Source organism: Elephas maximus, chromosome 4 (assembly GCF_024166365.1).
Source record: "Elephas maximus indicus isolate mEleMax1 chromosome 4, mEleMax1 primary haplotype, whole genome shotgun sequence".
NCBI lineage: Eukaryota > Metazoa > Chordata > Mammalia > Proboscidea > Elephantidae > Elephas > Elephas maximus.
In genome coordinates, this window is record NC_064822.1 from 73,167,569 (window position 1) to 73,192,127 (window position 24,559).

At 39.1% G+C, this 24,559-nt stretch overlaps 1 protein-coding gene across 2 annotated transcripts in view; it reads right to left on the reverse strand.

Annotated features, from left to right (window-relative positions):
• PLBD1 (phospholipase B domain containing 1) overlaps positions 1–24,559 on the reverse strand; it is a 75,055-nt gene that overhangs the window by 47,946 nt on the left and 2,550 nt on the right. For both annotated transcript variants that reach the window (XR_007517132.1, XM_049882533.1), the window contains exons 2-4: positions 14,588–14,807; positions 4,169–4,252; positions 2,549–2,687 (exon numbers count right to left, since the gene is read on the reverse strand). Coding sequence is in view for 1 of the 2 variants with exons in the window: in XM_049882533.1 (XP_049738490.1) it covers positions 2,549–2,687; positions 4,169–4,252; positions 14,588–14,807 (443 nt within the window). In the remaining variant the exon portion in view is untranslated. The remainder of the gene's footprint in view (positions 1–2,548; positions 2,688–4,168; positions 4,253–14,587; positions 14,808–24,559) is intronic.

A 24,559-nucleotide genomic window follows, 5' to 3' on the forward strand; every position in this document is an offset into this window, starting at 1 on the left:
AGAGTAGATTCCAACTCATACCAACCCTCTATGATAGAGTAAAACTATCTCATGGGGTATCCAAGGCTGAAATCTTTATGGAAGCAGACTGCCACATCTTCCTCCTGCTGAGTGGCTGGTGGGTTCAAACTGCCAACCTTTCATTAGCAGCTGAGTGCTTGATCATTGTGCCACCAGGGATCCTTTTTTTTTTCCATAAACCAAAAAAACAAACAAACCCGTTGCGGTCGAGTTGCTAACATTTTGCAAATGCTTTTTTTCTCTGTTGAAATTATATATTTGTATATATTTTTTCTACTTTAATGTGTTGCTGTGGTATCTTAATGAATTGATTTTCTAACCATAAATCAACGTTGAATTCCTAGGATAAACCCCATCTTGGTTATGATATACTATCTGATTTTACGCTGCTGAATTTGGTTTGCTAATATTTCATACAGTATTTTTGCATTTATACTTTAGAATGATACTGGTATGTAACTTTCCTTTTTTGTACTCTCAGGCTTCCACTTTTGTTGTTAAAAAATCAGCCTCCAGGTAATGCTTTTCTTTCCATTTGCTCTTAAGTCTTCCACCCCTCCACCCACCACCACCCCGATTTCATTACAATGTGTCCAGGTGTGGGTTTCCTTTTATATACACTGATGGGGATTCCCTTGGCCTGCTAGAGCTGGGAATTGGTGCATTTCAAAAATTCTGAAAATTCTCAGCTGTTTTCAGATAAAGACTCCTGTCCATTCATTCTTCCATTTTCTGCAAATCAATCTTAACCTCTGTGCCTCTTAGGTGCCTTTTCTATTTTATATTTTTCATCATCTTGGGCTAAAGTCTAGAAAATTTCTTTAGTTGTTTATTGACTCTTCAAAAGATTTTAATTTGTTGTTATTTTTGTACAGTAGGTTTCTAACTTCAATTATCATATATAATTTTTCATTTCTAGAAGTTATAGCTTTAATTTTTCAGGTGTTGGAGTGTTATGTTTTCTGATTTGTTATTGATTTAGCATTTATTTCAATATGTATTTATTGAGAGGTTTTGTGCTCTAATATATGTTAAATTTTTGAGACTATTCCATGTACACTTGACAAAGTATATTTTATATTTATAGGATACACAAATCTATATAGTGGCATAGTGGTTAAGAGCTAAGGCTGCTAACCAAAAAGTCAGCAGTTCAAATCCACCAGCTGCTCCTTGGAAACCCTACTGCTCCATGGGGTTTCTTAGGCTGTAATCTTTACAGGAGTAGATTGCCAGATCTTTTCTCCCCCAGAGTTGCTGGGTGGATTTGAACGAAGGCCTTTTGGTTTTCAGCCGAGTGCTTAGTGCTCCTTCTTGTAGAGATTCCAAAAAACCAAACCCATTCCTGTTGAGCTGATTCCAACTCATAGCGACCCTATAGGACAGAGTAGAACTGTTTCATAGGATTGCCAAGGAGCAGCTGGTGGATTTGAACTGCCAACCTTTTGGTTAACAGCTAAGCTCTTAATCACTGAGCCACCAGGGCCCCCTCCTGTAAAGATTACAGCCTAGAAAACTCCATGGGGCAGTTCTACCCTATTATATAGGGTCACTATGACTCCGAATCGACTTGACGGCACAGAACAGTACACTTTATTCATACTCTTATTTCAATCAATCTGAATCACTTTGTCTTATATGTCTGTCTTACATACAGAGTAAATTTTGCTTTTACGTTATACTACAATTTAAAAATATTTTCCCTTCAATATTTTCCTTTTCATATACTGATAATAAAAGAAAAAACTAAATCCGTTGCTGCCAAGTTGATTCCGACTCATAGTGACTGTATAGGACAGAGTAGAACTGCCCCATAGAGTTTCCAAGGAGCACCCGGTGGATTCGAACTGCTAACCCTTTCTTTGGCTAGCAGCCCTGGCACTTAATCACTATGCCACCATGACTGATATATTTCATGTATTAGCAAATTAAACAATTACTTTGACCTTATGGTTATTTATTTACTTGATCAAAAATTGAAGAAATAAAGGAAATCAGATTATTCAAGTTATATTTTGGGGCTATTTCCGGAACTTTTTGTTTTTGTATTTTGTAGTCTTTATTTATCAACATCAGGAACTTTTTAATACTCCCAGGAAACAAAATCTTTATAATTCTTTTAAGTATATCAAATGGTACCTCTGAGTCTTTAGTGATCAGCTGAAGCTTTCAAAAACTTATGGTGTGTGTGTGCGTAGAGTTGGAAGCACAGAGCTTGCACACTTAGACTTTTTGGCTTCCCACACTTATAGTCTAAAATACTAGCTTGGTTAAAAAGTCAATACATTCATAGGCCTTTTAACCTACTCCAGTGCACAGTATTATGAAAGTGACTGAGAAAACACAGAAACAAGTTTGTTTTTAGAACGTATGTTGAGCTTGAATTTCGTCAGTGAGTTAGATGCTAGAAATATGATAGATAAGATTGCATTTGTCTGCAATGAGTTTATATCCTCTAGCCTTAAAGAGAAATTTTAATATTCCTGTCATACCACATAAATTCTAAGCAGCTCCTCAGAAATCTTACCTTTTTCCCTTCTAATTGAGCCCTCTTCAATGCTCCCATATATAATCCATCCATTTGTGCCATAACATAGCCAGTATGTCTCCAAAATGGATCATCCTTAAAATCTTTGACATTTTTCCGGGTCCACTGATCTTGCTTCCTGAAAGAGAGAGTAGATTTGCGTTAGAGGTCTCCGTGATTGCTCATTCAAAGGTAAACCAAACCCAGGCATTTAGAGATTTTCTACTCAGACATATATGCTAGCATAAACTCAGTTCTAGATTTTATAACATTCCAGTCACTTGAAAAGATTTCAGGGCACATCCTAAGGGATTGTTAATTTCTCCCTGGGACCATGACTCTTCTTGTATAGCTTCCTCCATGCTCTAACCGGAAGCAAAACACAGGTGTGATATATACTTACCTGCAATACTGAGGGAAACCCTGGTGGTGTAATGGTTAAGAGCTATGACCACTAACCATAAAAGTTGGCAGTTCAAATCCACCCGCTGCTCCTTGGAAACCCTATGGGGCAGTTCTACTCTGTCGTCTAGGGTCACTATGAGTCGGAATAGACTTAACAGCAATGGGTTTGGGGTGATACTGAGACATAAGAAAGTCAAGGATAACCCACCCAAATACATTTCATATAAAATCATAATGCCTCATTAAGCCAATAAAGATTAATTGATTATTTTTGTATGTGTGCATGGTAAAGTTAAAGAACAGCAAAAACATAAAACTCCTAAGGACAGGGGCTTTATATGTTTAAATTTTTCTTACAGGTTATTTTCATAGCTATTGTTAATCCATTTCAGTTGCCACTAATAACACCTCAATGCCTCTGTCTTTTTTTTTTTTTTTTTACTAGTGTCTTCATTTGGTTCCTTCAATTCTCTGTACTTTATAGGGGAGGATTTAATCTAATTTTGTATACTGAGAGCTATTTCTGATTTGCCCAGACTATCTCTAGCTCAGTCTTAGACTAATACAATGTCATTGCTTCATGGGATCTAGCCCAGTGGTTTTTGACCTATATTCTGTAGGACCTTAGCATTCTGTGAAAAGGTTGCTCAGGGTATGATTTGGATGTTCAAACCAAGAGCCCTCCTATCCCCAAATTAACCTTATAACTTGCCATTCCACAAATATAAAACAATTTTTCTGAGTATTGTAGGATTGTTAGCCTTCAGAAATACTTTATTCAAATAGAAATATTCTCAGACAGTGTTAAGAATTATGACTTTAGATATTAGCAAATACCTCAGCTAGGCTTAGTCACCAAGCCCATGACAAGGAAACACCTCAAAGGAGGAGGCGGGATCCCAGAAAGAAGGAGAGGTGCCCCCATTTGTAAGGGATCCAGGGACTTAACTTTGCCTGCCTTACGATATGTGTCTCCTCCAGCTGTGTTAACGATAATGTAATACTCAATCAGATGTCTGAAAAAGCCAAAATTTAAGGACATATTGTCTGCAATCAGTTTTCATGCCTTACCAAAAATGCTGTACCATACTAACAGAGTCCTGCTAAAGAGTTAGCATCTCCTTAACAAGAGGAAAAATTGCTGTTTGAAGTCACAGATTCAGTGTATTTATTCAGCATTGATAACAATGAGAAAAGAAAAGCTGTTATACATACTCTATAAAATCCTGCACTTTATCCACGATGGAAGGCTTCTTAATCAGCTGTGGGTAGAGGTTTGTGAAGTGGTCATACATGTGTCTGAAACGGTAGATGAAAATTGTTACATTCCTATTTTTCTTCTTGGATTTCACCATCAAAGTAAATTACCCAGTCTGTTGGCTAACTAGAATATTCCCTATTGCAAACCTTCTCTACTATTTTTGTTAACCAAACACACAATTTAAAATTGAGAAATATTCCCAACATATAGAAATATTATATAACATTATCTCTGATATTTCATAACTAAATACAAGTAAAATCATACTTATCTAATATTCTTTAACTTGTTTATTTCTCTTAACATACCATGTTTTGAGAAGTATCTATGTTAATATCTTTATCTTAGATTTATTCTTTTCAACTGCCATTCAATACTTCTTACAATGACTATATAACAATTTATGTATGTATTCCCCCCATGATGAGCATTGGATTGGTTTTTAATTTTTCGCTATCATAATACAACTTCAGACATTGTTTTAAATACTTCCTTTTACAATTCTGCATGTTCTTCTAGGACATATATCTAAAATTAGAATTGCTGGGGTGAATATTCTATATATCTACAAAATTACCACATATTGGTAAATTGTTCTCCACTGTGGTTGTGCCAATTTACATTCCCACCAGCTGCATGTTAGACTTCCCCTTGCTCCAAAGCCTCACCAACACTTAGTATTGTTAGATTTCTTACTTTTGACAATTTGATGATGAGTGTAAAATGGTTTCTCATTGTTTTAATTTCCATTTTCCATCAAAATATTAACTATTTTGGATACTTCACTTTAAAAGCGACTTTAAAATAATTGGAAATCTTGGTGGTGCAGTGGTTAAGAGTGATGTCTGCTAACCGAAATGTGGGCAGTTCAAGTCTACCAGGCATGCCTTGGAAACTCTATGGGCAGTTCTGCTCTGACCTATAGGGTTGCTATGAGTCGGAATCAACTCGAAGACAATGGGTTTGGTTTTTTTGGTTTTTAAAAAAAATTAAAATATTTCTAATGGGTTCTTCTTAAATATCATCAGCCTTCTTATTTCTTCCAGTTTGTTTCATATTTTTTCCTTCACTTATAACTTTGAGCACTCAAAGTATATTTAAAGTCTTTGTTAAACCATTGCATAACATTAATTTCATCTGGATTGTATTCATTATACGTGTCTTAGTTGTCTAGTACTGCTATAACAGAAATACCACAAGTGGATGGCTTCAACAAACAGAATTTTATTCTCTCACGGGCTAGTACGCTAGAAGTCCAATTTCATGGTGCTAGCTCCAGGGGAAGGCTTTCTTTCTCTGTCAGCTCTGGGGGAAGTTCCTTGTCATCAATCTTCCTCTGTTCTCAGAGCTTCTTAGTGCGGGGACCTGGATCCAAAAGACGAGCACACTGCTGGTTTTTCTTCCTTGGTGATAATGAGGTCCCCCTGTCTCTGCTCACTTCGCTTTTTTATATCTCCAAAGAGATTGACTTAAAACACAATCTAATCTTGTAGATTGAGTCCTGCCTTATTAGCATAACTGCTGCTAATCCCACCTCACTGACATCATAGAGGTAGGATTTATAGCACATAGTAAAATCACATCAGATGACAAAATGGTGGACACTCACACAATACTGAATCATGGACTAAGCAAGTTGAGACTATTTTGGGGGACACAATTCAATCCGTGAGAATATGACTTGATTTTGCTGTCTTTCTTAGTATTAATTTCTTTGTGGATTTTGGAACTTTGGTGTACAGGCATTTTTGTTTATATGTGTATTTACTGCTTTATGTTCTCTCTCATATCTCATTCTTCTGTGTCTAAGTGCCTCCATATGACTCCCTGAGAACCAGGGAGTCTTACAAGAATTAGGTCTTACAGTGGGTTTTTTAAATTTCTGTCCTATGGAAAATTGCAGATATATCTGTAACTGAGCTGGCATGTAGATGATTTGTTTCTTGGTTGCCCCCTATCCAAGCTGATGATTTCTTGTCAATCAGGAAGCACATCAACCGAAGTTATTCTTTGGCCTCTTCTTTTACAGTTAAAAGCAGCCAGTTTTCTTCTGTCCTCCAGCCTCTACTCTGCTCTCTTAGAGCACTGAGGCCCTACCATCAGGAGATGAACCCGTGGCTGTCTCTGTCTGCTACAGGCTTAGGACCTAGGAGACTCATCCTTTGGCTCTGCTCATCACTTTATTTCATGTTCCATTTCTGTTTCAAATAGGTGTTTACTTTCATTTTTGGACACAGCTGTATTACAATGATTGTCCTCTTTCTACATATGTTATCGTTGTTGTAAGTTTGGAGCTGAGCGGATACATTAAATTGTGAGCTCCCTGTACCCTTTGGGCTGAAACTCGTTGCCATTGAGTTGATTCCAACTCATAGAGACCCTACAGGACAGAGTAGAACTGTCCCATAGGGTTTCCAAGGAGTTGCTGGTGGATTTGAACTGCCCACCTTCTGGTTAGCAGCCAAACGCTGAACCACTGGGCTTTGGACTGAAAGTTTATCTAAAGTCCTTGTTTTTGCTTTATTTGATGCTTTTTAATGACCAGAGAAGTCAGCACTGGTGGCAAGAGGTGACTCAGATTCCAAAACCAAGAATTTGACTGTACTTTGGGACTTTGGATTTCTATCTAGCAGTTTCCAGAAATGAATCTGGTAAAATGAGAATAGAGTTTTATTGCCATTTAGGTAAGTGATACCAAACCCTTTGAAATATTTTATTGCCCTTGATTCAATAAAATTCCTTTCATGAGTTTTTCCTTCAAATTATTTGTATATATTTTTAAAAAATAGAATCTTCTGGATTTAACTTTTGTTTACATATCTGTTGTGCTGCCATATTTTTTCCACCAGTGTGATCACTTGCCCTTTCCTTTCACCTCTATAACTGTGGGAGAGAACAGCAATAAAGCTAGCAGGGACAACAAAGGGACACTCCACCCCGGTCTCATACTCCAGGTGAGTGAAATGTAACTCATATGGAGTCTCCTCAAGATGAAGCCCTCTGTCTCCAATCACTGGGCCTGGGAGTCTACACTTTTGTGTGGTGGAGCAATGTAGTGTAGCAGTTAAGAACACGGGCTTTGAACTCAGAGTTCAAAGCTCGTATTTCCACTACCTCTAGGCTATATGACTGTAAGCAAAGTTCCTAACTTCACCACTCTTCTGAATTCTCATCTGTAAAATAAAGATAACATTACTGTCCACTTCATGGATGTGTTAGATTTAGTTGCAGGTCCCGTGGTGCATTAAATCAGTTTCCTTCTAAGTCAGCCGAGACTTGCCTCACCTTTACATCTCACACCCATTCATGGCTCAGAATCATGAAGACACATATACACATACATTTTTCTGAATTTTTTTGCACTATATCAATACCACGTCATTTAGCAATTGTCATAGGCTTTCTCCAACTCTTTTCTAATTGTTTTGACTTCCTAGGTCAGAGGCCATATTAGACTTCTTTAGCATCTTCCATGGTGATCAGTCCATTTTGTGTGCGTTAGAGTGCGTGTGTGTGTACGCAAAGTCTAGAGCTAGACAGCTTGGTTTTCAATCCTGGCTCCTTCTATCTTTGTGATTTACATCTAGTTAATTAACCTCTCTACACCTGAGTTTTCACATCAATTGTATGGGTATAATCATGGTACATACCTCACACTGTTGTTGTGAATTAAATGATTTGACACATATAAAAGGCTTTGAACAATGTCTGGCACATCGTAAATGCTATATAAATGTTAGTTATCATCATCATCAACAGCAGTGGCAGCAGCATTTTGAAGTTCCTATTAAGTCTCAAATAATTATCAACTGACGGGTCTTTGGACTTTTGTTTTTGATGGTAGGGCTGTGTCATACTTTGCTCTTCCCACAGCCTAAACCTGGAAGCACATTCAGGTTCTAACATCAGAAGAAGCAAATTGGGGCTGTGGAGGAGACTCTTAAAGTGTTTCTTGGTGGTAGCCCAAACACACAAAAGAGGCATCACCTCTGACTACTTCCTCTACTTGTTCTGTGGTTCTGCTTGTCATTGTAGTCTTAGCAACTGTTTTGCCAACATATTAAAAGTTATTGGAAAGGAGAACTCTTCTCTATCTCTGCTTACCCATCCCTTCCCCCCTCAGCCTGGCACAAGGTAGCTTAACAAGTGTTCATTGTGTTAAATTGACTCACTCATCCTGGGTAATTCCAGGGGAGGCAGTTTTAGCAGCTGCCTCCATGCAAAAGAGACTGGCCACTTCATTGAAAACTAGAGCAGATCAAGTCCTCACACCCTCATCACCATCCTTTCCAGAAAGGTTTCATGCCTCATTTTATTAAAAATCCATGACTACTTATCAGCTTTCACATCATCAGTAAGACCTCAGAGACTTTGAATTTGCAACTCTTATGGAGCCAACTCAAAACAAAGGAAGAAGCTATAATTTGGCCAAGGCTAATACTAGAACAGTATCAATACATTACATGGAAATATGTACCTCATACTTCTGACTCATCACTAATGGAATCGAGACAACAGGATTCAATTAAACCTCATAAACATGTAATTAAGTAACTGGAGGAGCCCTGGTGATGCAGTAGTTAAGAGCTACAGCTGCTAACCAAAAGGTCAGCAGTTCGAATTCAACAGCTGCTCCTTGGAAACTCTGTGGGGCAGTTCTACTCTGTCCTATAGGGTTGCTATGAGTTGGAATCAACTCAACGGCAACAGGCAGGCAGGGGTGAAGAACTATGCCAGATGCCTGGGGTATATAAAGATGAATAAGATAGGGACCCTACCTTTAAGGCACTGACAGGAGGTGAAGGGGAGAGGGGATTGTATACCTAGACAATGATTCAAGATAGAGCCCTATTCCAGTGGAAAAGGAATCAGAAAAAACTTCATCAACAAGGCAGGATTTGAAATGGGTCTTGGAGGATGAGCAATATTTCAATAGGTGGAGAAAGGAGAGGCAGCATTTGGCTCTCAAGAGTCATGGTTCTAAAAAGTTCTAACGGAGGCAGTGGTGGTCTAGTGTTAGTATTCTCATCTTCCATATGGTAAACCTGAGTTCAAAACTGACAAATGCACCTCATGAGCTGCCACCAAACATCTGTCAACAGAGGCTTTCATGTTGCTGTGATGTTGAACAGCCTTCAGTAGAGCTTCCAGACTAAGACAAAAATCAACCAATGAAAACCCTATGGATCACAAAATAACATTGTTCAATCACAACAAGCTTATCTAACACACATATTTTTACCATAAAGCACATCACAGCCTTCTTGTGCTTAGGAACACTAGACAGTAATTAAGCACTAAACTTGGGGGCTATTTAAACAGCAAAATCAACAAAAAGCACAAAAATGTGAAAAACCTGGCACTAATTAGTCCATGAAAAGGACACTTGTTTATGGTATGAGAGTTGAAACAAGAAGGGAGAGCATTATCTCATTCAAATTGAGCTGCAAATGTGTGCCTCAGGCGACTCAAATTTTTCGCACTCTGTACATAGTGGGGGAAGAATAATTAAAAACAAAATCTCCTGCCCCCCCCAGACAAACTTTCTACAAGAAGAGAAGAGAAGGATAAGTTTTATTACTGAATAGGCATTAAACCAGAATGTGATACACATCACAGGCAGTTCTCTAAAGAGATTGCAAAACAGAAAAGAATTTCATCTTTTCATATAGCCAGGCAGATGCAACCATTTTAATACATGTTTTCAAGATAAATAATGACTAGATCTCAAGCAAGAGGACTTGACAGCACCGTTGTCCTGCATATTATTGTTAGTTGCTGTCAAGTTGACTCTGACTCATGGTGACCCCATGTATAACAGAACAAAATATTTCCCAGTCTTGTGCCATCTTCATGATTAATGGTATGTTTGAGACCATTGTTGCAGCCAATGTGTCAATCCATCTCATTGAGGATGGCCCTCCACTTCACTGAACATGATGTCCTTTTCCAGCAATTGGTCTCTCCCAATGATGCATCGGAAGTAAGCAAATGGAAATCTCAGACAATATTTTGTGACCCATAGGGTTTTCTTTCATTGGCTAATTTTTGGAAGTAGATCAACAGGCCTTTCTTCCTAGTCTGTCTTAGTCTGGAAGCTTTGCTGAAACCTGTCCATAATGGGTGACCCTCCTGGTATTTGAAATACCAGTGGCATAGCTTCCAGCATTGCAGCAACACAAGTCATCACAGTATGACAAACTGACAGAAGGGTGGTAGTGTCATACATCCAAAAAAACATAGCGCATCCAAAATTCACCTGGTAATTGGGATAGCCACCAGTGTTTGCTAATTGCCTTTACCCAAAGAAAAAATAAATTTCTCACATCTTTAAACCAAAGGTGAATTTGCAACTTGGAACCAAGGGCCAGCTGAGGTTGTGCTCCTATCCTCCTAGGAAACTGGGAGATAGGGGTGCTCTCTTCCTTGATTGCATTTCAAAGAGAAGGTTTCCAGATCCTTGAGGAAACATTCCTAGGTTGTAAAATGGGCAAGAGGGTTAAGAAAGTTACATGGGGCTACAAGAAAATCTTAGTAAGTAGGTGAATTAACAAAAATGAAATCCATGAACATTGATGGATTTTTTATCTCCCAAGGTGGTAAAATCATCTGAGTATCTCACTTGTTCATCACATAGTATCCACCCCTTCACCCTACTCCTCCCTCATGGTTTAAGAGAATATAAAGAACGCAACTCCATTTTAGCTGTGGTGGTGTGGGAAAAAGTGGTGGCTCTAAACTTTCCACTCTTCTTGGCAGCTGCCTGAGCAACTTTGCAAGCTGAGAGGAAAATAAGAAAAGGCTCTTTCTTTTGGCCTCTGGTATGAATTCTTGCTAGCCCAGGTTCAAATGCCCTTATTCCGATGCTGTATGTTGGTATGTGGTATCATACCTTGCAAAGCATCCTTAAATAACAGTCTCCAGGAGTATGTTTTAAGTTGATAAAATGATGTTTGTGTCTGAAAATGCCATTGCAGCTCAGACAGTTGCCCATATGTAGCTGAAAAAAAGCCTAGCCTGTGATTTGTATTCTGTCTCCACTACTGGTTTGCAGCTATAGTCACAGCTTCCAGATGGCTGACATTTTAAGCTCTTATGCTTTGCTTCAGAGAATGCTGGACACCTTTGCTGAGAGGGAGCCATCCTGCCTCTCACTCAGTCGAGATGGTGTATGGTGGGCTGTGCAGCTGGGATGTTGATTGCAGCAGTCCTGGTGGTGTCTTAGGGCTGAGAATCGCAACCCTATGAATTCTTTCAGCACTTCCTCTGTTCTATCTCCCTGCTCTTTCCTGCTCTCACCACTTGTGAGGCCAGATTCTCTACTCCATTCAGCATACTTCCCTCCTTCAAAACTCTTTTTACATCAGAATTTGTAGTGAGCCTTAGTCTCCTCAACCTTTTCAGGAGAAGAGGAACGGAACCAATGGAATCTCTCCCCTCTTCCCTAACCCATTGCCTTGGATGGTGTCACTGGTAAGTTATTAACTGGCAAAAATGCCAGTTAATAACTTATCAGTGTTCTAAGCATGCTGGGTCACACCCCACTAGTACTAGCTTAGAGCTAGTCCATTAAATGCAAATTGATTTGGAAATTCCCCTACTGTATTTGACTTTTTGATAATGTGATTAGAATAAGAGCCTGAAAAGTAACTTATGGGAAAGACCCTTCTAAAAAGAGTCCTTTTTCTTCTCCTTTTTCTAAAAACCAGCTGCTGTCGAGTCAGCTCCAGACTCCTGGTGACCTCAAGTATGTCAGAGTAAATATCAACCTCTCTTCTTCTACCCCCAACTTCAGTTCTATTATCATGCATTTTCCTGCTCACCAAAGATTTTCAACTGCTCAGTGAGAAATAGCAAAGGTTCTGCAGAGCAGACACCCTCTCAGACTCTTGGTACCCATTATATGGGAGACTCATCCTTGAGGAGGTAGGAAGAGCTACCACCGCCACAAATACTAGACAGAGATGAGCAGAGAGATCCTCTTTCAAATTCAAGAAACATCACAGTGCAATATACTTGAAGAATGGAATGATAAACTCTGAATGGGTCAGTGGATTACCCAATAAACAGTTACGCACAGGCTTACTTCACTTACTAATCTGTAGCGCACAATTTTGCCTGTTTTCCACCACTTTGAAACCCATGTGAAATTGTGCACTACAGATTAGTAAGTAAACACAAGTAAGCTCGTGTGTAGCTTGCTTACTGGTTAATCTTCCCCTGTGCCCCCCACCCCAAGTCTTCCACAACTCGGTCTCCATTTGCTTTTAAAATTCTGTTGGCCTCTGCTTGCTCCATTGCAACTCTACTGTTTTTTGCTATAAATGCAACTTACTAGTTTCAGACTCAGTGCCTTTTTTAAGTACTCCATTCTGCTACCTTCTGCCCAGAATGACTCCATGCCTCCTCCCAGACAAGCCAGATGGTTCTCATCTATCAAGCACCAGACCCAAAACCCACATCGGCCACAAAGCCACCTCTGACTACTCTGGCCCACTTGGGTGCCTTCCTCTCTTGGACTCCTTGTTCTTAAAGCACTCCTTCGAGGTTGTCTTCTGCAGCAGAGATGTGGCCAGGAATTTTTCCTTAAGAATCCAGTATCAGACTGAGATTACTAGGCCCATCTCTCCCTCACTCCTGATCATTTGCCCTACTGTCTGGAAGGAATACAGGTTCAGTTGCTGGAATTTCGTTTTTTTGGAAAGTACATGGCATAAAAGACAATGTAAATAAGAAAATATTTACTGAATAGGAGGTTTAAAAAAATATTTAAGCCAGTCATTTTTTACTTTAACCCAGAAGTATAAATAAAGTTATGAATAGAACAGCTTCTTATTCTATGTATTTATTTGGTAAACGGATAGAGGTACTCAAGGATATATCAATGCTTTGTGTTAGGCATAAAGGTACAATGATACAGCCATCCCTAAAGTGCTGCTATGAGATCCTAAAACTTCTTTTTTTCTGAAACAAGAATATCGGAATGGCCACCTTTGTAAGAAACTCTCTCAGTCAGACTTTCTGAGCTCTCTCTAACAGTGATTAAAAAAAAAAAAATATATATATATATATATATTTTTAGTTACCAACAGAAATATTCAAAGACTGGGCTTTATCCTCAGAACTGCTGACATTTTGGTCAGCAGCCGAGCTGTTTAGCCGCTGCACCACCAGGGCTCCTCAAATTGCATAGTTTCCCTTAATAGCCTTAATAGTGACATACTTCACTCTTGAGTTCATCTAACCTATGTATATTCATACAACTTAGGGCAGAATTCTTTCTTGAAACCTGCAACTTAATTTAAATAATGCAATCAGAACGCAGTGAATACAGAAGGAGTAGGTTTGAAAGGGAGAATATGTTTAGACTTCACCTATATAATACAGTTTTAAGCATGTTTTAAACATTTTGTTCAGTTTATAGAGTTTTATATATCTCCAAATAGCATGTTTTTAAGGGGACTTGAATGGTAGGACAACAAAAATTGGGTAGAAAAATAAAAAACGAGTTCATAGTTTAAATAAAAAAAGAGCAACCAGTACCCAATAACTAGTCATTCAACATCGGATATAATCTCCAGTCCTCACAAGTAGATTAAGATTGGCACTCCACTTAATTTGACCAAGACAGTCACAGCCTAAAATAAGGTTCGGTTCAACTGCACTCAACAATCTAGGTCACAGAGAATAAAAGAAAGGCAAGTCATCAAGACACTTTTTATTTCAAGGAGAGATGAGGCTTGATTAAACGAGTCGCAACTTTATTTTCCTTAAAGAGCTGTTCCCAGAAAAGGTTGAATCCTGATTACATTATTATTGCAAATAACAATTGCTTGTTATTTTTGTAAGACAAGGGAAGAACACCAGAGTCAAGCAACAACAGGGCTGGAAGGAATCTTAATATCAACCTCATTAAAATTTCAGTTTAAAATCTCTTTGCCAACTTGGCAGTATTGTTTCAAAACTGTTGAAAATAAATGTTCTTATATTTTATTTTTAATTAATCATCTTTTTTTTTTTTTTTTTTGTTCTCAAGGAGTCACTGCACTTCTCATTTGCTTTCAAATAGACCATAAATGACTAGGACGATGAAATGGCTTGGCTGTCCTTTAAAATAGTCTCATGAGAAGGAAAGATTTAAAAAGGTAAATGTCATGAGAACTGAAGAATGCTACAACTGAGGCTTTGTTCTTTCTAGACAAGTATGGATTATAGGTGTTAATGTGTTTCTGATAATGTTTCTATCACATAAGAAGGACCTCAGCTACTTGTCAGTTCTAATGTACAATACCAGGAAGACAAGAAGCACTTTTGGAGCAAAGAGTGGGACAGAACTTTCATGGCAGTTGTTCGACCTTGACAAGGGTACTTACGGGGCAGTGAGGTAACCCTCCAAATAGCCGGCTGCAAACATGATGATATCATTGCTCAGGGCCTGAGAACCATACCCCGCTTTGATCTCCAGGACGCCCCAGCCTGTAGTTAGCACAGAGTCATTGTAATAGCCATAGGCATCCCCTTTCTTGTCCAGTACATCTTTGACTTGCATTGTCTTTTCAGAACTCATCCAGTACACAGTTGCATAGTGGATTTCTGGAAGAAAAGAAGAGAGAGTAATGACAGAACACTAACTGAGTTGCCAACACATTTTCCCCATGTAACTGATAATTCCATCATGTTGTCTTTTAAAGATTTTCATTCTATTCAGATTGGGAAGCCTGTCTCTATAGTTTATATAGTTTATTCTTGTTACAAGTAGCGAAAAACCAGATCAAGGGGGACAAGCCCACAGCTCACAGAACCAGGCCGAAGCTGGGAGCATAGTTATAGCCTCATAGGGGTGGGCTGAAGTGCTTCATCCTTAGAGGGTGGGATTCTGGGCCAGGCCAGAGTTAGAGCTCTCCCCACTCTTAGTCAAACACAGGGTTTGCACACCTGGTCAGCAACTTCTTCCATTCCTTTCAGCAATTGAGCCAAAGCATCACCATTCTCATAGGCTCCTTATCCTATCTATTCTGCTTAATTCTCCACATGTGACATTAGATTCCTATTTAGCAGAAAAAATAGAAACTATTATCTGTGAACCCCTCAACTTCTAGATCATTTTATGATTTCATCCATATGACTTCTGCACTGAGTCTCATCTCTCCATTCTTGCCTATCTCAATCCCCTCTGGGTCCCACTCTTGTTGCCTCCTTTAGGAATTTTCTTCCATCCTATGTATTATTGTTACTGTACCTTAAAGTTTTTCTCTCTCTCTCCCTCTGTGGTGGCTCTTTCCCCTTCAGCACATTAACATTCTCCACTGTGTCACAGCTAAAAACAAACCAACTACAAAAGCCCTCTCTATATTCTGTGACCAGATTTAGCTGTTGCCTGAATCTCTCACTTCCTCCATGAATTTCTAACAAATTTTATGAAGTGTCTATGCTGTATCAGGAATCTCTGGGTGGTGCAAACGGTTAATGCGCTTGGCTGCTGACCAAAAGGTTGAAGGTTCAAGTCCACCCAAAGGTGCCTTGGAAGAAAAGCCTGGCAATCTACTTCTGAAAAATAAGCCACTGAAAACCCTATGAAGCAAAGCTCTATGCTGACACACATGGGGTCACCATGAGTCAGAGGTGTCTCCATGACAACTGGTATGCTCTATGAGGGTCTATGCTGGATGCTGTTGATAGAGCAGTGAACACGATTGGTACAGTTACAGGTCTCCCTTTCTGAGGAGAGCAGTGCTCTCACACACTACACTTCCTCATCTTCCTCACTCAGCCTGTTGCAGCCTGGTGTCCATCCCCACCATGCCACCAGCACTGCTCTTGCCTAGGTCCCTAATGAAATCCTTGAGTCTTGAGGGCACATGACTTTGAGAAAGCATTTGACTCTGGTATCCACTTCCTCATTCTTAAAACCCTTTTCCTCATGGCGTGTGGGACACCACTCTCCTGAGTCTCCTTCTTTGCTTGCCTCTTTTCCTCATTCTCCCCCATAGGATCCTCTTTATCTTGTATACCAAATGCATACTTGATAACACCATCTGGATGATTCCATATGCACTAAAATTTGAAAATATCCAAAACAAAACTCATCCCCGCCCAACTCATCCTCCACCTTCTGCTTTCTATCTCCATGATCTCTCTCAGTCTGAAACCTGAGTCTATCCCGACTCCCCTCTCTCCCTTATAACTCATATTTAATCAACCAAGACCTCCTAAATACCCCATCAGTCTCTACTCATCATCTCCCACCAGTCTCTACCTCGTTATCTCTATATTTCTATGCTAGCTTAGATATCATACCTTGCCTAAACTACAGAACGGGTCTTTTTAAAGGTGCCTCTAACCTTTAATCCATTCTTTATACTCTGCCACAGTGACCTTCCCAAAAGCAAAATTGGTTTGCTAACTTGCCTACTAAAAATCAATTAAAATTGGTTTTAATTTCTTACAAATAAATAAATCTCAACTTACCCTCTTGGCCGTCATACCTGGTTTCTATCTGACTGTGTAGCTTCAATACCACCATCCCATGCACTTTATAATCCAGAAACCATTACATACAACTCTCCAACTTGCCACGTCAACACCTCTGACTTTGCATATACTGTTTCCTTTGACTGAGATTTTCTCTTTTGTTAACCACCCAGCAACCTCAAAATTCCTATTTAAGACTCAGGAAGCAGCACTCTTTTGTACGGGTTGGCTTTCTCTAAAAGCTCAGTGTACCTTGCATATACCTCTACTTTATGCTTTATCACATTGCACTTTAACTCACATGTCTGCCCCTTGCGGTGGCTATGACTTACTTGAGGCCAGGGACTGTTTCCTTAGTACTTGGTACAGTGAAAGGAAGACAGGTTTAGGAATGAACAGAGAGAAAGGAAAACTGTGTTTTTTTTTTTTTCTTTGTCCAAGAAACTATTTCACAAATGCTCAGGTTAAAGACAAACTTTATGAGCAGGTCATCGAAGAGGTGAGAGGAGGCTGAAGGGACTCTCAGGTTCTAGGCTGAGACTCAGTAGATGCATGTTACATAATTTATTAAGAGAAGAAGCAGATGGGGAATAGGTCTGGGAGGGAATGTGAATTTAGTTTTGGACATATGGAGTTTATAGTGGTTAGAAGGCTGGAAAGTTCAGATTAAATATTTATACAGGTAGTCCCCGACTTACAATGGGCCTCTGTTCCGACACTATCATCTGTCTGTCGGTTCTCTTTTTTTTTTTTTTAGTTTTCATTATTATTGCCTTTTATTATCAGCATCTTTATAAATCTGATCTTTGTCTTTGGAGGCTGGGATGAGAATGATACCATCAGCAAATTATTTACTACCACTTTGTATGTAGTACATATGACTAATGATAAAATGTACAAAAAAAAAGAGCAATGTATGGTATTAAGTGTGGTTCATCATAACTCAAATATGTCGTAAATCGAAGACTACCTGTATAAGGTTATCTGTTGGCCTTATAAAGCACTCGGCTGCTAAGTGGAAGTTGGGTGGTCTGAACCCACTGGCAGCTCTATGGGAGAAAGATGTGGCAGGCTGCTCCTGTAAAGCTTACAGCCTTGGAAACCCTAGGGGGCAGTTCTACTCTGTCCTGTAAGATCTCTAGGAGCTGAAATCGACTTGATGGCAACAGGTTTGGTTTTTGGTTTTATCTGTTTATTTGGTTTTATTGATTCAATATTTTGTTTATTTTTTTTTTATGCAAAGATTGTTTATTAAATAAGTGAGTTTAATACTAGAGTAACACAGCAGCCTCATCCACTGGGGCTGGGTGATAGGCTGGGACTTGGTCAGGCTTAGAAGCTAATACTGATTATGACCCTTAAAGGAATGATCCTGGGTAGGTAAGCCTCTGATTTGTTCATTTTACTTCTGAGTAAAGTCATAGCCATTTAGAAATGGTTAAGTGGAAGTAATGATGTTAATAAACACAGGCGGGTACAGAATACTTTGTCAGTAGACTCAGGGCATCAAATAACAATCTAATTACTAATGAAGCCAATTGTCCACAATTTGATAATTAGGGGCAGGATTCGTAGAAACCTCCCTTCCCCTCCTTCCAAGTAGAGCTGGACCACAAATGCCATAGCCTGGCCCTACACCCTCCCCTTCTCATATCTTCTCTATGACCCTCACCTCTAGTGAGGCTTGTAGGGAAATGAGGAAGCATGGCTGATTAAATAAGTAGCCACAAAGAGCTGTGGTAGAAGGAGGAAATCATAAACAAGAACTGAAAATTAAAAAAGGAAGATGAGCAAGCTTTGTCGGTCTCTTCTCTTTCAGTTCCATCCACATAGTGGAAGTTTAGCTTTGACCCCTCTCCAAAACCTTGGCATTTCTCATCTGGAGCACCCTCGGCTTTCTCTTCCATTCACATTGCATTACAGCTGTAAACCTTGACTTGCTCAAGGCAATCTGAGCACCCTTAAGTGCTGTGTTTTCACTGTTACTGTACTACCTAATTTCCTGATCACAAGTAATAAACGCCTGCAAATCTGTGCTTTTTTAGAGAGTGGCGTACCCCCATGCATGAAGAACACCTTCACTCAACCCTCAAGTCAATTATAAAAATTTACTGCTAGCAAGCTGGGCAATTTAGCAACTGCTTCGAGAAATGAGCCAAATCCTGAATTTCTTGCTCTACCCACAACTGATGTCCTTCATTACTCAATGCTGTCTCCATGTATCAACCCTTTCAGGTTTTTGGCACCCATATTTTGTTGCTCTTTTCTGATTTTCTTAAATCCATCAATAGTTTAAGCCATTATACTTTTCCATATTTTTAAACATCTCCATGTTGGGAGGGGGATGATGTGAAAAAGGTAATAGGGAAAGTGTAGAAAAACATTACATAATTCTAACCCTAACCTAGTTTTACACAAGCTCTCTGGGAAGGGACCATATCTATTTACTGTTGTATATTCTCGGAGCATTGTACCTGGCCCAGCAGGTGCCCAAAAGTGTTTCTTTGATGGCGCTGGTTTAACTGTGTATGTCTTTCAAATAAAAGTGAGCTTTGTCAGAAAACTCATTCACAGGAGTTAGTCTAAGATAACTCAAGTAACTATGTCTTCAAGCTTGGGTAAGGGGCCTGGAGGATGGTTCAGGCTCTCAGTTTAAGTCTATCCAGCCTAACAGGCAAGTGTCATATTTGATAGGTTCTGTAGAGTTGAGAAAATGAAAAACAAGGTCTTAATATTTTTAGCAGCAATATTCTCAAAATCAAGTACTTGATAGACACTTCTTGAAAGGATGGAAATTTTACTTTATAAAAACAGTATTTTTCTTCTAAAATAAAGATGGAACAAGTCCCATCATTTTTTTTATTTCTCTGTGCTTAAAAACTCAAACACCCAAGTTAAAATTATTTACATGTGTACTCTAATATTTTCTATGAGTTAGTCGCTTTCAGTTGAAAAAAATTCCTAGTCTTGTCTTAGAATTTAGAAAATAGCTATAAGCAGCCTAAATCACTCTCTCCCATATTTGGAACCTAGTTTTTCTAAGGATCTCATTTATGACAGTATATAGTTTTCAAACCCTGAAAAATAGAATTTTTTGCCCACTGTATTCAGTAAATTAGATAAAGGAAAAAGAGAAACACGAGAGAGCACTTAGGTACGTGAGAGAAAATATTTAGGAAAAACTTTAATTACAACTTAGTCTATTCAGGTTTGGTTTAGTTAAAATGTCTCGATTCTGATCAGTGAATCATATTTCTCTTTTATGTTCCCTGAGTGTAGTATCTTGTTTCTTTCTCTGTGAACCTTGGTATTGCACTTTGCCATCTCTACCCAATTTCTGTGAAAGGGCTCTCAGTAAATTGATAACTGGTTTTTAGATTTGCTTTGACTCTTCATCAGAGCCATTAAGAGAATCAGTGACTCAAGAATCAAACAATCTCCAGGTAACAAAATTACCAGTAGGTGTTTCGGCCTTGACTCCCCTTAGAAATCAGAGCTTAAGAAGATTGCTGAAAGGTGGATTATTTTGGGAAGTGCCCCCATGAAACAGGAGCAGGACCTGAGAGAGTGAAACAGAGGAGGAGAGAAAACCCCATTCAAGGTTGTATTTTCAGTGCATCTACTCAGGCTTGCATCCCTGGGGCCCTCTGAGGATGTGTATAGAAGGAGCTCTGAAAATCTCCATCCCAGGGATGGAGGAGGGGAGTGTTTATCCACCTGCTCCGACTTGCACAGGTCAAAGGCTGCGTATGAAGTGTTAAATCCTCACTCCTGGTTTGCATGTGCCCCAGTGCTAAACAGCTATGGTTTCAGAGAAGCTCAAAGGTAGAATGCAAGAATTCCTGAAGTGGAATGAGGCAAGTTGCTTCAAGTTACACCTGTGTAAAGCTAGAATAAAAGGCAGGTGAGAGGATGTAAGGTGGGATGCAAGACCTGCCTGATATATCAGGTAACTAGAAAAGGATGTAGCTTTTTAAAAAACACTTCAAAGCAATAAAACATCAATGTAGAAAAGAGCATGAGATTTTCTTGGATCTAGAATGACCCCTTTTAATTCCCTCTAAACATGCCTATTCTTCATTGCCAGTTTAAGTCAGAGTTTTTGCCAAAATTTCTATCAGCAGTCAACTTCCCCCCATTCTAATTGAGCACGCCTAGCTCACTTCTCATGTAGATCACTCCCTAGTTATTTCTTTGTGTGTTTTTGGTCCATAAGTTTGATTATAAGCTCCTTGAGGATCAGGGGTGGTATCTCATATTTTTCTTGTATCCAGTCCCTTAAGTGTGTAGCATAATGCTTTACTTACCAGAAATCCAAACCCATTGTCATAGAGTTGATTCCGACTCACAGCAAGTATATAGGACAGAGTAGAACTGCCCAATAGGGTTTCCAAGGCTGTAATCGTTATGGAAGCAGACTGCCACATCTTTCTCCCACAGAGTGACTGGTGGATTTGAACCACCAGCCTTTCAGTTAGCAGCCAACTACTTAACTAACATTGTGCCACCAGGGCTCCTTGCTTTATTTAGATGGCCACCTAAATCCCAAACTTGCAGACCAGCTGGAAAGGTGACACTTGGAGACAGATGACAGATTCTACCAAGTTGATAGCATACCAATTCTTGATTTCTAATTGTGAATTAGAACTTTGATGTCTTAGCATTGGAAATGACCCCAGAGAGAATAATGCTGGTTTGAATAACTCAACACTATTTTACGCTGGAATTATTAGTGTATTTGCAAGGCAGTCTGACGAATTTCAGAGCAGGCCTGTCCCTTTCAATGATTTGCTCATTCTGAGACTTCTACAGCATTCCCTAGGAAGACTGTAACATGATACCTGTTGTCGCTGCAGACATGGAGTTGCAAGTTTTAGACTAAAATTTCCTCATAATTTCACTACCTCTGTTAGTTTCATTTTGTACCACATTAAGTAAATTCCTGTTTTGCAGTAACACAAAGTAACATAATACTATAACTAATAAATTTTCTAACCATATTTTAAAGCTAATTTTTCAAAAAATTATTAGGTATAAATAAAGTTGTAGGAGCAACTGGAAACCACTGCATTAAAAAAAAAAAAAAAAAGACAAAGTTTAATGCATGAAAAAAAAACTAAAATGTCAAACAAAAGTAAGTCCCTTGAGATTCCTTCCGTGACTGGTGCGGCTGCCTCTTTTCTTTAGCTATCTCAATCATTAATACTCCAGTATTTGGAATGCAACAAAAGCAAAAGATAACGAGTGACAATGTAAAATCCATGCCAAAAGAAGTGTGAAAACAAAAATTTCTGTTCTGCATGTCAGAGCAAACACCCTAGATGAAGTTCACATGATTTATTGTTTATACATTATGAAAAGTAAACCACCATGGAAAAAAAAAATTCTACCTCAATTTAAACATGGAAGGGGAATCCTTTTTACTTTTCTTCTGAAAAGAGATTTTGATCTTTGCTATTGGGTTCACCTTTTCAGAAGGACCAGGAAACGAAGTTTAATTATAAAAATAAATGGGCACTTCTCTCAGGAATTATTCTGGAACTTATATTGCATTTTTATAAACAAATGGTTGCAGGGGGAGCATAAGACAATGTTTTCATTTACAAAAAGCATTCACTTCTCTTGGGTCTGAAACACCAAGGTAATAGGGATGAACTGCAGGAAGACTTAGTAAGGCTCAGAAAGAAGAAAAAACAAACAAACAAAAAAACCAAACCAGTTGTCATGGAGTCAATTCTGACTCACGGCAACCTCATGTGTTGCAGAGTAGAACTACTCCATAGGGTTTTCAATGGCTGTGATCTTTCAGAAGTGGATCACCAAAACTTTCTTACAATGTGGCTCTGGGTGGATTTGAATGGCCAACCTTTTGGTTAGTAGCTGAGCACTTAACTATTTGTGTTACCCAGGGACTCCTCAGAAAGAAAAGTTGGTAAATTCTAAAGCAGGCATATCAAATGAAAGTAGATTTAGAAAAAAAAAAAAAAAATCAAGTTGTATGCCTAAAAAAGGTTGAGTTGGCAAATGTTGTGTTTTAAATATATATATAGTGAGAGAGACAGAGAGACCTGGTGGCTCAGTAGTTAAGAGCTCGGCTGCTGACCAAAAGTTCAGCAGTTCAATCCACCAGCCACTCGTTGGAAACCCTATGGAGCAGTTCCGCTCTGTCCTATAGGGTCGCTATGAGTTGGGATCGACTTGAAGGCATCAGGTCTGGTCTGATTATATATACATATTTACAACAATTAAGAAAAAGGAAAAAAAATCAAGACAATTTCAGTCAGTTATAACTCAGGAAAGAGACCTAGGATGCTACTCACTGGAGTTTGAAACACTTGCTTAATGTTCTGGTATGAACCCCAAGTCCCCTAAATGTTGGTCCATAATTAATAAAATATTCTAATATTGTAAAGTTACTACTTTGAAGCACATGGACTATCATCTGCAATCCTGGTTGCCTTATCAAGAGATTCTGATGTCTTTCCAGAAAAAGCAACTCCAGTGACCAAAAATAATGTCCACTTGACTACATAGCACTTACTGTTCCTCACAACAACCCAGTGGGGTAGATACTATTATAATCCCCATTTTGTAGATGAGGTAACTGGGGCATGCCCGTTGCCATCGAGTCAATTCCTACTCAGAGCAACCCTAAGGACAGATTATAGAACTGCCCCATAGGGTTCCCAAGGCTGTACTCTTCATGGAAGCAGACTGCCACATTTTTTTGCTATGAAGAAGCTGGTGGGTTAGCAGCCAAGCATTTAACCACTGTACCACCAGGGCTCTAAATAAAGACATAGAGAGATAAAATAATTAACTAAAAGTCATGCAGCTAGTTAGCATCTGAGCCAGGATTCAAATACAAGCAATCTGACTCTGGGGGGTTTTCTCTTTCCAGAATTCTATACTACCTCTCTAATACTATATTTCCAAGCACGAAGAACTGCCATATAAAGAAGGAATAGATGCAGCAACTTTGGGGCCCCATCTCAAGTGAATCTGGAAATAAGAATGCCCTCAGAGTTCAAGCATCAACCGAAATTGACCCCAGTCATAGGGTTGCCAAGTCACCTTAAAGAGATTGAACAACTCATAGGATAGCAAACTCCTCAACAACTAGAAAAAGGTATTAACCTATCAGAGAGCATCAGTTAGTCTCAAGTGGGCACTGGTGAGCCATGGAAGCATGGAAAATGCTATCCCAGGGTCAGCTGCCAGCTGGGTCAGGCAAGCACTATCCAGGGGAGGGATGTTGGCTGATAGCTCTATTGGTTGATTGAAGTGTCCTGTGTCTACTAGGAAACTGATGAATCAGACCTCTAGTCTGGAAATTTCTGGTATTTTCTAACCCATGTACTTTAATTGTGATGAGACCATGCCTTGAGCAGACTACACAAACATCTAGTTAGCCTGACAGTTATATTTCTCACTGAAAATTAACAACTGCCATTCTAGTGAATAGACTTGGGTATATAAGAGGGTGAATCAGCTTCATTGTGTCTGATCAGCTCTGGGTCAGTGAAAAGACTTGATTTCTGGAGTCCAGCCCTATAAGATTGAGGGCCAGATTCTGAACTTTGCTTTACAAAGGCACATGCCACCATCTTCTGAGTCTCTCAGCAGTCAATCCATCTGCGTTCCCTACCGACAAAATGACTTCAATACATGCCACTTAAAAAAATTGTACAAGGACACTCTAAAAACAAATATGAGGCTTTTCAGTCTGGAAAAAATAAAGGCAATGGCAGTATATGTCTGAAGTCTATCATAGCTTGAAAAATATGGCTAGGATGAATGTGCAATTAAGTATTTGCCAAGTTCTGAAATACTGAAACAACAAAGTAAACTTTGAAGATTAAAGAACACATTTT